Source organism: Penicillium malachiteum (assembly GCF_028827825.1).
Source record: "Penicillium malachiteum strain IBT 17515 chromosome Unknown utg000003l:1.0-4950554.0:1.0-4952489.0, whole genome shotgun sequence".
Classification (NCBI taxonomy): Eukaryota; Fungi; Ascomycota; class Eurotiomycetes; order Eurotiales; family Aspergillaceae; genus Penicillium; species Penicillium malachiteum.
This window is the reverse complement of record NW_026643096.1, coordinates 4,267,628-4,280,720: the sequence shown is the minus strand read 5'-3', so window position 1 is coordinate 4,280,720 and position 13,093 is coordinate 4,267,628. Positions and strand designations below refer to the sequence as shown.

The 13,093-nt window shown below is 45.2% G+C and overlaps 5 protein-coding genes across 5 annotated transcripts; 2 read left to right on the top strand and 3 right to left on the bottom strand.

The window, feature by feature from the left end:
* Positions 1–2,239: 2,239 nt before the first annotated feature.
* N7483_007896 (acyl-CoA N-acyltransferase) lies at positions 2,240–3,155 on the top strand (the record flags this gene model as incomplete). Its single annotated transcript, XM_057091333.1, has 2 exons — positions 2,240–2,278; positions 2,427–3,155. The coding sequence occupies 2 exons, from the start codon at positions 2,240–2,242 to the stop codon at positions 3,153–3,155; spliced, it is 768 nt and encodes a 255-aa protein (XP_056946074.1).
* Positions 3,156–4,494: 1,339 nt separating this feature from the next.
* N7483_007895 (uncharacterized protein) lies at positions 4,495–5,487 on the top strand (the record flags this gene model as incomplete). Its single annotated transcript, XM_057091332.1, has 1 exon — positions 4,495–5,487. The coding sequence occupies one exon, from the start codon at positions 4,495–4,497 to the stop codon at positions 5,485–5,487; it is 993 nt and encodes a 330-aa protein (XP_056946073.1).
* A 304-nt stretch (positions 5,488–5,791) lies between these two features.
* Positions 5,792–6,401, bottom strand: N7483_007894 (SNARE domain- containing protein; the record flags this gene model as incomplete). Its single annotated transcript, XM_057091331.1, has 3 exons — positions 5,792–5,995; positions 6,044–6,137; positions 6,190–6,401. 3 exons carry the CDS (start codon positions 6,399–6,401, stop codon positions 5,792–5,794), a joined length of 510 nt encoding a protein of 169 aa, XP_056946072.1.
* Positions 6,402–7,058: 657 nt separating this feature from the next.
* N7483_007893 (histone H2A.Z-specific chaperone CHZ1) lies at positions 7,059–7,547 on the bottom strand (the record flags this gene model as incomplete). The annotated part of the gene is made up of 3 exons (XM_057091330.1): positions 7,059–7,261; positions 7,353–7,362; positions 7,416–7,547. 3 exons carry the CDS (start codon positions 7,545–7,547, stop codon positions 7,059–7,061), a joined length of 345 nt encoding a protein of 114 aa, XP_056946071.1.
* Positions 7,548–8,049: 502 nt separating this feature from the next.
* N7483_007892 (OPT family oligopeptide transporter) lies at positions 8,050–10,398 on the bottom strand (the record flags this gene model as incomplete). Its single annotated transcript, XM_057091329.1, has 1 exon — positions 8,050–10,398. The coding sequence occupies one exon, from the start codon at positions 10,396–10,398 to the stop codon at positions 8,050–8,052; it is 2,349 nt and encodes a 782-aa protein (XP_056946070.1).
* Between the last annotated feature and the right edge of the window lie 2,695 nt (positions 10,399–13,093).

Sequence of the window (13,093 nt, the reverse complement as noted above, 5' to 3'; positions counted from 1 at the left end):
GCTTATTTCAGTTCCAAAAAAATGTTCCTTAGTTTCTGGGGGGGAAATACATATTTACACTTAAGATCTTAAACAATTATCAGAGCAGAAGTAAGAGTAAAAAATAAATAAATTGATTCATGCGTCTTTGTACTTGACTTGGCAACAGTGCCTGCCAAGAATCAACTACTCCTTACTCAGATTCATACATTAAGGCCCCATTCCCGAGCCTCCACATGTGCCCAGGTGCAGCTCCTCCAGATCCCCAATACATCAATACAGTACATACCAATACTCAATAATACCCGCCATTCCGACAACGGCCAAGCTCTCCGGAATCTTCCTCTCCTCCCTAATTGCTGCACCCCCTTCATCCAACCAATCATTCTATGATTCTTGACCCCGATTTCGCTCCAACCCCTCCCCTCCTACCTATGAGATGCTCCGCACCCGGTTGAATGTGATTTCCCCCAGCTCATCCTTTAAGGTCATCAACTGCTTATCGCGGCTTACCAGAAATTATCTACATTCTCACTCGTCCATATAATTCACCCCCAGAAAATCACCCAGTCGATCCCCCCCCCTTTTTTTCCTCTCTCCGCAGTTCTCTCCACGTTCGTGTTCATCAACGGGGAATGCTCCATTGGAAATTGGTCTGGGTCTAATTGAAGAACTTCGAACTTCGTTTACCCCGATTCGGACTTAAGCATTCATCCGGGAATCCTCCGATGAACACGTGAAGCGGGTGAGTAAATGATAAGATTCTTGATAATTCGAATACATAACCCCACCAGAGGAATCACTAATTGATTCTCCGCTTCGTTTCCCGATCTTTTTGGTATTCCTATCGGCCGATCGGTAAGGATCCTTTCTCCTATTTTGTCTTAATCGGTACGGAGAACAGAGAACAGAATAGAATAGAATCAACCCACATCTATTAGGGTACTAGTAAACAGGCCACTAATTGCCACATTCAGTGGTATGAGGATGGTGTGGTAGTGTATACTCCTCGGAAATGCTATCCATTGTACATATGACTCCAGACTAGTACTAGTAACCTGACTCTAACTGGTTCAGCGTTCCCTGCCAATTTGGATGGTCAACCAGATTTGCAGATGCAGATGCATATTTTTAATAGACAAAAGTCCGTTAATGAGTTTCGTGTTTTAAGCGAAAATCTAAATAAGCATCCTCATACATGCATGATTGGTGACCCTGGCATGCTAGTATTAGTTACCATACCATAATCCTGCCCAGATGGAATCTGAGTACTCCGTACTTACTGGTGAAACTTGAATGGCCTGACCTTGCTTTATTCGCTGGACAGTAGCTGACTCTTTTTGAGCATATATTCTCTTCAATCAATTAGCTACATTCATTTTGTTCATTCAACTATTAAATTCATAGCTTACCTGACGTTCCATCCATTTACCCGATAGGCTTGGCTTTGCTGGAGCGGCAAGAATTACTCGGCAGAGTACGAGAAGGAGGAAGTATAGTCGCATTGAGTCTTGGCTTAACCTTCAATCAATCATATCACATTGGGCTTAGATCCAAGTCTTTCATCTTTATTGTCCAGGGGAAGTAGCCCGGAATTGGTATACCATAGACCATAACCCAATCCGGTCTTCTTTGCTCTTCTCTATGCGGATATCTCAACCATCAGGGACTTATACATAATCAATGTGGACTTGAACCCGTGTAAGATATCATTCATCGAAAATGATCATATTTACTGCGTACACACTGGCAAATCTCAACTTTCAAGGTTGAATCTCTGTAAATGATCACCCCGGATCCACAAAGTGGATATCACTTGATCACCATATTCAGACCAATAATATGCAAGGTAAAATAATATAAGACCAGGGTGCGTGCCACAATGGAACTTGGGGTAGCTTTCTCTATATGGAGTAGCACTCAAACTCCGACTTTTCCCGAGATGTTTCTCGTTCTCACTTGTTCTCACTTGTCCACTTTGGGTTCACCGGTCTCCTGATGGTCAATAGGTGGAAATGACTAGTCTCGGGCGTTTTCGGATAGCCTCAATAGTCGTGCCGTGTTGGCTTCAGTAGTGCGTCTACCAAGGTGGTTCCAAACGATTACAGGACATTACAGGCTTAATTACCTGAATTTACTTCGTACAAAGAACAGTATTGCTGTGCTGGCGAGATCTTCAACATGACGTCTGATTCTGCATACTCGAACAGGCGTTCATTGAGATTGGGCTCAACTGTCACTTCAAGTTCTCATTCTTCAAATGTTAGTTCTGCTCGGATTGGATTGGGAATACGAGGTGGTGACTCATTACCCTACCTAATTAAGCTAGGTAACTAGCCCACCATTGAAACTCATAACTCATTGAAATATGAATCCATAAAATATTTATTGAATATTGATCAATACCAAGCTCAATCCTTTGAGACATCCAATTGAATCTCCACCAGATCACATCTACGGTAGCCGACGAATACCTCATCAGACGTATTCAACCATCCGATATCCCCATAATAGCCCAAATAGCCGCAACAGAATACTTCGACTCAGAACTAAACAGCTATCTGTGTCCACATCGACACGAATACCCTGACCATGTCACTCGCCGCTTTATTCAGATGATTCATGGCCGCTACCTTAATCCACGAAGCATCGGGTTCGTCGCAATAGCGAACCCGGGATCAGGATCAGATCAAACCCCAATGGGCTACGCCCAATTCATCCGACTAGGTGAAGATGCATCAGCTAGAGAATTGATCTCATCTCAATCCTCATTATTCCGGACTCTGGAAACATGGTGGTTCAAATCATACACCATGGTGTTAAGGATCATATCTCCAGATCGCTCATTGGATCATAAGGCTTTGTCTACTTTCCTCGCATCTTGCAAAAAAGATGAAGAGATATACTGGGAGAACCCAGACATGAAGATCAAGTACGGGAATAGATGGCACGCGCAGAGCGTGGTTGTTTCGTCCAAGTATCAGCGCAAGGGTATCGGGCGCAGACTTATGCACGAGGCTCTCTCTAGGGCGAGGAGTGAGGGCGTTCCGGTTGGGTTGGAGGCTAGTATAGATGGGGAACAGCTTTATCGGAGCTTGGGGTTTGTGTTGAGGGGTTCGTTCTCTATGACTTTGGGATTGTCGGGTGGTGGGATTATGATGTGGGTACCGGAGTGAACCAAGTCATGAGAATCCTGGGGATTATCTTCCTTTGAATCTCGAACCCGGGAAACGGCTGGATTTCCAGGCTCTGGGATTGAATGAGATATTCTCAATGCCCAGATCTTTGACAGTTTCGACGACATCCAAGCGAGTACTTGGCGGCTCGGTCTTCCAGACCAAAACCTAACAAGAAGAAACGTCTACTTGAGAAGTAGACAGACAGTGGGGAATGACGGAGCATAAACATTCGAATTATGATCCTTCAAGTTGTACATGGTGTGCCTCTTCAAGGCAGAATAATGCCAAAAGCGTGTATGTATGTAGTACCTTGTTCTGAACCAAGCTAGATAGAGTTGAATGTTCAATGTCAGATTTCAAGTTGGATTTGTGGATTTTATATAAGTAAAACATTTGAATGGTCTGATGGAAAAGCTCACTAAGACGAGTCCTAGAAACTTCAACTTGAAGTTGAAGATCATGGTATCCATGTAGGACAATTGTATCATTATGATATAAATTGAGATCATTACCATCCAAACTAGTACTAGTATACTACCCTTCAAGTTGGTTGTGAACTTTTTAGGTAGCATTGATACAAGTTATATTATTTGTTTTTTTTACTGAATAATATATAGCTTTCCATGGTTCAGGTCAACGTTGGATCAAAAAGGGTTAGAATGAATTAGATAGTCACATTCCAGGGTATATTGTGCAGTACATACTAGACAGTACAGTACATGGCCTGATGTACTTGAATAGTTAAATATTCACCGAAAAATATCATTCAGATAGCTCGTAATCTAAACACTTTTTTATTATAAAGAACAGACAAATAAAGACTTAATATACTGACAAAATCACATTATACTCATATCTCCATAGTGATTCCCCGCAATTGCCAATGTTATGGTGGAGCCGCGGACTTTTCCAGCACTTGAGTAATCCAAGATCTGGTTCAACACCTTAACACCTTAACTAATTTCTCGGCGTCGCCCGACATGGTCTAGCATCATCTCTAAACCTGAACAATCGCGGCCTGATCAAATCTTCACCTTGATCCTCCCTACTCAACCCAATCTTAAAGACCGCGCCATCTAACGAAGATCGCATCACCTCTCCTCGCGCCTTCCAAGCTCTACACAATCGCAAACCAGTCCTCCAAAATGCTATCCCTACCACTCCTAGCCCCAACAGACGCAAGTCCCCCCTCTCAACCCTTCAGATCTAATCTAACAAAAGATCACAGTCACACGAACTCTGGTTCGGTCCTTCAAATCCATACCGCTCCTCCTCCCACCAATCCCACGACCCAACTCACCCTCGTCGCCATGTTACTCCAACACATCGAGCCTTCATGCCCTCACGGTCACCAGCAAATAGTCTCGCGACCCTCGCAATGGAAGAACGAGCACTCCGCGCCCGAAAACAGAATATCGCAGGATTCGGCTGTTCCTGGATCCGACCTGCTGGATGCGCGAAGACTATGCTAGGCATGAAAGAGGAAGAAGCTGAGCGCGAAGAGGCTCTGCAAGCTGCGGCTGCGGAAATGAATGTTGAAGGCATGATGGATGATGATCTTGGTATGACGCAGGGTGAAGAGGATGAAGGGATGGAAAGAGATCTTGATGATGATATCCCTGATGCGGATGTCGATGCTGAGGGATTGATTGAAGAAGGGGAGGAAGGTCTTGAGGAGGATGAACTTGATGAGGAGACTTATTTGGAACGCGATTTGGATGATGATATTCCTAGGGAAAATCTTGACGATGTTGATTTTACTTCGGTGTACAACTCGGACGGATTCGATCATTGGGATTCGGATATCCCTGAACGTTCATCTGATGAGGGTATGTATCGGGATCTTGATGCAGAGATTCCCGAGGCTGATGAGGGCATGAGTCGGGATCTTGATGCGGAAATTCCTGAGGCTGATGAGGGCATGAGTCGAGATCTTGATGCGGAAATTCCTGATGCTGTGGAGGATGGTTCTGAGCAGGAGGGTGAATGGCAGCATACGGATACAGAAGAGGAGGACGATTATGAGGACGAGGAGAACGACCAGGAAGAAGGTGTTGTTCGCAGTCGATTCGCGGAGAATTTCAGAACGAGTACCCCGAACAGTCGCAGCGGCATGCTACCGACACCTATCATGCATCGCGCGCGCGAGACAGCTGCTCAGAGCAGATTCATCAACAGGTGGAGTGGAGGCGGCGACGCCATTGATTCGAGCAGTCTACTGTATGAGGATGATGACCTGCGTGCGTCGATTACGAGTCAAGGTAGTCAGCGTGTGTATGGTCGGAGATATCCTCGTCATGTTGGAGGACCACGAGACAGTCTGTCATGATACTGTGGGCTTGATAACAGCTTGGAACAGTTCAAGTTTGTATGATGCAGATGTGGCGCTTGTGTATTTGTATGAGCGCTTGGGTGTGTACGATAATGAGCTACAAAAACGACCCTCCAGCTGTTAGGAATGATATGTATTATGTACTTGTACATCAAGTCAACTGTACCCCCAGCAACGCCAAACACCAGCCAAACCATGCGTAAGAATACTATATAAGTATGCGCCACAGGATTCAGGAAAAAAACCGCTTCAGAATTAAAGGCATCAGGATCATGTATAGGATACCAGGACATCAAGTCCACTAGAACACCCATACGTAAAAGAACAGGAAGAATACAGCACAGAAGAACCCAAACCAAACTCTCCAACCGACACCCGTGCGCTCAGCCATGCGCAGCATTCGATTCATGTTTCCGCGGAGTCGAACTCGGGTGTTTTCGAATGAGCTTTCGAGATCGGTCATATGCGTAGTATCTCTGATTTCGTCGCCGATAGCCATAGTGAGCTAATAAATTAGTCTCGGTACCAATATACTTCCAGGATGTACACTTACATCTTTCAGCATCTTCACCTTCGCAGTAATTCCTTCTACCTCCGAATCATTCTGTGACTCAAGTGACGATAGTACCGCATCGGAGTAGTGGCCCCTACAACAGTTAGACTCATACCCATAATCGGTTGGTAGTATAATCCACTCACTTCTTATCTGGTGTCGCACTGCGATATGAAGGACCAGCATTCGCATCTGCACTCCCATTTCCATATCCATTCCCCGGACTAGAGTACCCTCCGTATCCATATCCACCGGGCGCAGGTGACCTACTAGCAGGACGGGAATTTCCACCATAGGAATCAAAAAGGGAAGACGAAGCTCGAGGATCACGACGTGGGAATCTAGAAATCAGAATCAGTACTTATTCAAGTATGCAGTAGAATCTCCGGTTCTGAACTAGAACTGATTCAAGTCATTCAGTTCCGAAGATAAAAAGGAGGACCAACCGTGAAGCCATGATGAGCTGGTTAATTAACCAAGGAAATTCTTTATCAATTTCTCATGAGTTCGCTCGTCAATTAGGAGACATGTTTGGGTGTGAGTTGTGCGAGACCCTGAATGCAGCAAATTACAGGTGGCCATAGCGTATGCGTATCCCGGACTTGTTGCCTTGCACGTGATGACCCATACAATGTTATTCACAACACTCAACCGCGGAGGAACTGAGAAATAAACATTGGAATATAAAGAGACTGTTGCAGATATAACGCTTTAGTAGAGTCAATTAAGCTGAGATTATATTTCTATCTGTTTACAATAAGTACTAGAGTGTGATGATCGGTGATCGGTGATCACTTAGCGCCGCGCATACATCATACTCTTCAGCCATACTCAATCGATCCAATCTACCCAGGTATACATTACAGAGTACTTTCAAAGTCATCAACCAATTCATTGAATCATAGTCACGCCTAAAACAAGGTTAAGACGGACTCATAAGATCCTGTCTAGATAAATCTCATGACAAGATAAGACTGCCTCCAGCGCCGGAACCCTCAAGCAAATCGTAAGGAGTTTAACCGCGCATCTCATGGTCATTGTCATCATCAGCAGCACCCTCATACTCCTCGTCATCCTCCTCGTCGTCATCCATCTCGGCCTTGTTCTGCTCGGCGAGATCGGCGTAGTTGATCACCTTTCCGCGTGTGCGACGACCACCCTGAATGATGTTGCTCTGGTCGATGGGCTCGAGGTTATTGTCCATGTCTTCGTCCTCATCTGTGCTAGGATTAGTATATGTATAATGGAGAAGTGTGGAAGTGTGGAAGGTGGAATGTTCAATCGAGTGGGAGGTGATTGTGGGGCGTACCTTGCTGTTCCTGTGACGCGTCAGTATGTAAAATGGATATCGTATCAGATCGATTGGACTCACAACTTCAGGCTCACTCTCGTCAGAGCTCTCCTCGTCCATGCTCATCTCATTGGTGGGGTCAGTGGCTTTGCCCTTGCCCTTCTCGAATTCAGAGGCGTTGGTGGGAGCGTTGGTAGTAGCGTGGTCACCCATTGTGAATGGTGGATATGTTTTGAAGTGGAGGGTGGGAAGGATGAAGGGAGTGAGAGGAGAGGGGGAATTTAAAAGAGACGGTCTGCAAAGTAAGGTAGCTCTCCAGGCAAAACAACCCGCAACAGTAAGGGACGCTGAGATCTCGTGATCTGATTCGTTATTATGATTTGTGTGGGACTGTTTGCCCCAGGCATCAACAGGTACCAAGTACGGTTCATCTGACGTCAACTGGTAAACCGGCGCTCTAGCAAGGAAATTAGAAAAGGTATGTACTTGGTTGAGGAGCCATATCAAATGGACCATTCCAATGATATCTAGCTAAGCGCCTATATTTACATACCGAACTGGACTGTTACTTACATCCGTAGGGGAATCGTTACCTACTCCTCTACAAAAGTCCCACCCTAGAATCATCCATGGATATTATCTGAATTAATCGATGTTGAATTATTAAATATTTAGTATCGGATAACTAACTTCTGCGAGCTAATTCCTTGAAACCCTATTCCATAGCAAAGCACCGTTCCACCGACACAGAATTGTTCCCCCACCAATGTGGCATCGAAATCTGCTTTCCAGCTCCAAAGAAGAAGAATATAAGGAGCATGTTCAGGTTGAACCCTGCATCGAACGCAGCAGCAAGCAAGTAATTGTACCGCTTCCACCCCTCAAAGTGTCGTCGATATGCCCAGTACATCACGATGTACCCGCCGATGATCGCAGAGGTGTTCCCCGTGCTGATATTCCCATAGAACATCGCCAATCCACCAAAGAAGATACTCACGTTCCAAAGGTCAATCCGGAGCTTGGGAAAGTAGCGGTGAAAGATAAACAGAATAGGTGGAATGACAGCTCCAACGAGGAAAGACCATGGGAGGGGTGTCATCTCAGATTCAGCAAACAGTCTCTTCGGACCGAGCACGGCATATTGCACACCCATAGTGTTTGAAGAACGAAGACTTTGGCCAGTCCACTGATTCAGAGGATCGGTCTTTTTGCCGGTCAAGTAATCTCCTTTCGTATCCATCACCCAGCGCATAACGGCATAATTTATCGGAACGCCCATCAGAGTGCCAAAGACCTGGCTGAAGAAGATCGCCCGTGGTGGAATGTGCATGTAGTGTCCGATCTTCTGGTCTTGGAGCATGTACTGAGCCCTATACCAGGCGTCCCCCGCAATCGATCCGTAGACTGATGGGCCGCAGGGATGTTGGTGGCCCGATCCTGCTTTGGTATGAACCATATATCCGTACATCAACTCGTTAAATGACCCTGTCTCCAGCTGGTAGTTGGATATTGCATATAGCCATGCAAAAGGGATAACGAAGATTGCTGCACTGGCCAATGCAACGAAAAGAGTCCAGATTGGGATAAAAAGATATCCGCATGCGATACAAGTTATCAGGATGACGAAAGCAACCAGGAAAAGAAGTAGGTACCACCATAGTGGGATCTCTTCGTACTGTCTCTGAATCATGTTAAGACGGTCGTGGTACTGGTGATGAATACTTTGGTTTTGGGCTGACTTTCTCTCCTTGAGGCTGGAAAGAATCTTGCTGAGGTTTCCCTTGAGCTGCACGTAACCGAAAGTTGCAATCCAAGTAATTGCAGCTGGCAACTTCGCGTAATCAAAGAACGTGGCCCAAACATTTTGCAACCCCATATACATAGGGCCATATTGCTCATATGCTGTCTCGTTCAAACGGAACTCAGGCGTGAGTACTTTCAAAGTAGGGTAGTTAGTCCCATTGGCCAGCAAAAGACTATTGGACATAAGGCCATGCTTGTATGAGCCCAAATTGCCATATTTAGCTGCAGGGATGAGAACCCAACAACTGAAAGCAAAGGCCAAAAATAGAATCACTTGTGTCCAAAACGGTGTGAGCATGATAGATGACCCGTTCCAATTGATGTTGGACCAATCCAGAGACAAGTTCAGGAATCCCATTCCTCCAAGACCGGATCCAATGAAGTTGGCAACTGGGTTTCGAGGAGCAACCCAGCAAAGAAAGGCCAGTGATGAAAGAAATGGAAAGACATACTCTGGCAAGAACTGCCATAGAGTCATGCCCAAGATAGCAAAGAAGAAGACCTTCATTTGTCGTCGAGCCATAGGCGATGAGGTATCTTGTTTCCGAAATGTCTCAAACAATGTGGTTTGCATCAAAGCCTGTGGCCAGATATAATCAGGATCAGGTAATAATATCTGACGAGCAAGCGCTGCGAAAGAGTACCCCGTCCAAACTATAGCCCACATGAAGAAAATAGCAACGGCCGGCTGGATCCGTGTTCCATACCAAAGTTCTGCAAGGACGATTGGACCATAGCCTAAGTTGTAGGTTGCGCCTGATGCGGCAGTCACAGTGACAAGAACATGCTCCTTAATACTCCAGGGGCCAGGATTCAAACTGAACGACCAATTCCCTAGGCCAATTTTCCATGCTGGGAGTATCTTGGCAAGGAAATGACCAGCATAGTGACAGGCAATTTGGACGAAAAAGACAGAGTATGGCGCTTGGGTAGTGCGGAAGTGACTCATCTGGGATAAGAATGCACCTGGGATCACAAAAATTACTGTGAGAACAAAGTAACGGAAGGTGATTGTGGGGAGGGTTGGATCATCCCTGAGGTTAATGAGTTGGCGCACTTGGAGTGGCAATGCGGCGATTTCAGGATCATGATGGCTTTCTTCCTCGATGGCGACTGTTTCTTCTTGTGCTTTTTCTTCATCGGGACGAATCGCACTTGGGAGACCTTCCTTGGGTGGTTCTTCAGTCTGGGTGGTGTTATTTTCTTCCGGAGAGCGAGACTGGGGGCCACCACGCCATTTGAGTCGACCCAGTAAATCCATTGTATCTTGATTGTAGTCTGCAAGATGTTAACCGGAGGTGATACTTTCAAGGATGAATACCAGAGGATGGCTGGGAGAGGAGAAGAGAGCAGTAAAAATTCCCGTCACCTCGGGGAGATTTCCATATTCTTCTCCAGGGCTCCTATACTCAGTGTAACTCACAATAACTCCAAATCACCAATCAAGAATGTGACCTTTGACAAACTTTAGACTGGGAACATGGTTTTTCTTCAAGCAGGAATAATCAGCGAGCCAATCGAAAATGGGAACAAACAAAGTAAACGGCGAATTCCGAGACTCGGATCAAGAAGTAGAAGTAACATTGAAAGTTGCGACTAGTACAATCACCTGGGCAAGTGAGCACTTGAGAGATGGCGTGGATGGCGTTATCAGGGTCCCTGCCTAATTAGGGCTCCCTCTTTTTGGTACTCAAGTGCTTTTTGATTTATGATTTCAACCTTGGAAGTTTTGTGGATTACAAAAAAATCAAATGGTCATGATACACTGATGGAAATTTGACTATGTATGGATCTAGAGCCCAGCCTGAATGTAATAATATGACTCGGAGTTTTGCCTTACACTGGCATATATCACCGTCGCCTAGATAACTCTGTACTAACAGATCAGGTATGTACTAGACCACCATGATACATCAGATGGTTCCAAGGTTCTTGTACAAAGAGATATCCGAAATTTGAACTTGAAGCCACTGGTACTCTGAGTCCTACTAGTAGGTAGTACTTAGGCAGATTTGTAGTTAGTTCTAAGTTCACCTAGGCACTAGTAAAATTTGAAAGCACTTGAGACTGCTAGTGGGGACTACTCAAGTGCTATACAGAACTTGAGCTGGAGCATAGTATATCAATACTGGTAGCCGCTTGGGTAATGATAAAAGACACAATTCGAAGAATTAAAGATAATAACATCATAGGATTTCACATTTGAAGGACATGGGACCATTCTTCAATAGGAGCCATATAGCAAGTTTTTGATATCCCGAGAGGCTACTTTCAGGCTGGAGAAATGGATTCTTCTCCTGGACACAAATCTCTCCCATCTGCCAGTGGGCTTGGGCTCAGGAAACTCTGGGGGCAAATGAAGGATATGGCCAGTGTTGAAGCAAATGGCGATGCTCGCTCTTTCAACGCAGATTTCCAATCATCTTTACGGGCCATTTTCTGTGCATCTGTAAATTCAAAGCCTCGCGAGCTAGAGCAGCACCAACATTCCACAGTACAATGGCCAATGCCCTTTTTTCTTAGTGATGATCCTCTCCTCGCGCAACACCCGCAATCACGACCACAGCATCCACCTTGGCTAGCACAATCTTTTACTAGTTCTGGGCGCATAAACCTCTGAGGATCCTCTCTTAAGAGATCATAAAGCTCTCTTAGAGACACAACAATGCCAGCCTATTTTTGGTGAAGTGTATACTCGGCCGAAGCAATCTGGGGCTGTAGCTCGTCTAGAGCTTGGATTGTATTCAAAAATTGGGGGTTGTGATCGGGATCGATAGACGTGGCTTTTTCTGAAGCCTTGATCTTACGCTGTAATTTTTCTTCGAGTTGAACTAGTTCACGCAAATGTTGCTCGGCATGAATCAATCGACGGATTGCTTCTCCCCGAGATTCTCTTTCCTTCCAAAAGGCAGATTGATACGAGTGGAAACTCGAGGTAAGAGGTTGATATTTTACTTTGAGCATTGTGGTGATCTTGGGATGAATAGTAAAGACCAGTGGGAACTTTGAAAAGCGAGCAGATGAAGTTTGAGAGAAGAAAAATTCCGGTTGCCAGTGGTATATCCATAGCTCCGTCGCTCAGAATTGACTAGTCTTTCCATCATAATGAGAGCTTTTTGGATGTTAGACTTTGTTTGAATAGTATGCCAAAAGTAGTGTCGGCCTTCCGTATGATGGGACTTAGTAATAGGAGAACCAGAGGAAAGTAAAAGTCCAAAATTGTTCTTTAGTACCTGGGCAAACTTGAATGACTCAATTAGGAAATACTCTAGAAGCACCTCCATTGGATGTCTGATATTTCTTTGTTGCCTCAATGTCTGCCTTACTAATATTAATTGCCTCAGGTGTCCACGGGTCTAACCCAACATGAGTCATCAGTAATGAATTCATCATGACGCCCGCTGGGTCTTTCACCCATGACCATACAATACGACATTACCTCACGCAATCTTGGTGAGACTAAGGAAGAAATAAAGTGACGTACATTAATACCGTATTTCAATGTATCAACTCTTTTGGTTGCCCCGGTTGCCCCCCTTGTTAAAATGTGGCTCTCGTGCTTCTCTATTAGTCTGTGAGTCTGTGCTCTGTGCGCTTTGTGCAAACTCTGACTTATCCCACGATTACATCATACTTTTTTGCCCCGCCATGCAGTAAAAAAAAGAGTCATCTAACAAAAAGAATCTAATCCCAACTCTTTATTGACGCCCAATTCTTTCAGAATATCCCTGTAGCCTGTAGAATGTAGCCTGAACCCACTGGACCCATCTGGAACCACTGGGCCCTTTCATGAAAGGGGCATTGATAGCTTGTTGCTGGGGCATCGAAGCCCATGGAATCTCATGGATGCCCATGGAAGCTACCCTACTAGAAGCTTCTGAGCAATACACCGCTCACTATATAGCACGATTTCGCTGCCCACATCTCTTTTTTTTCTTCCTCAACTTTCATACCCC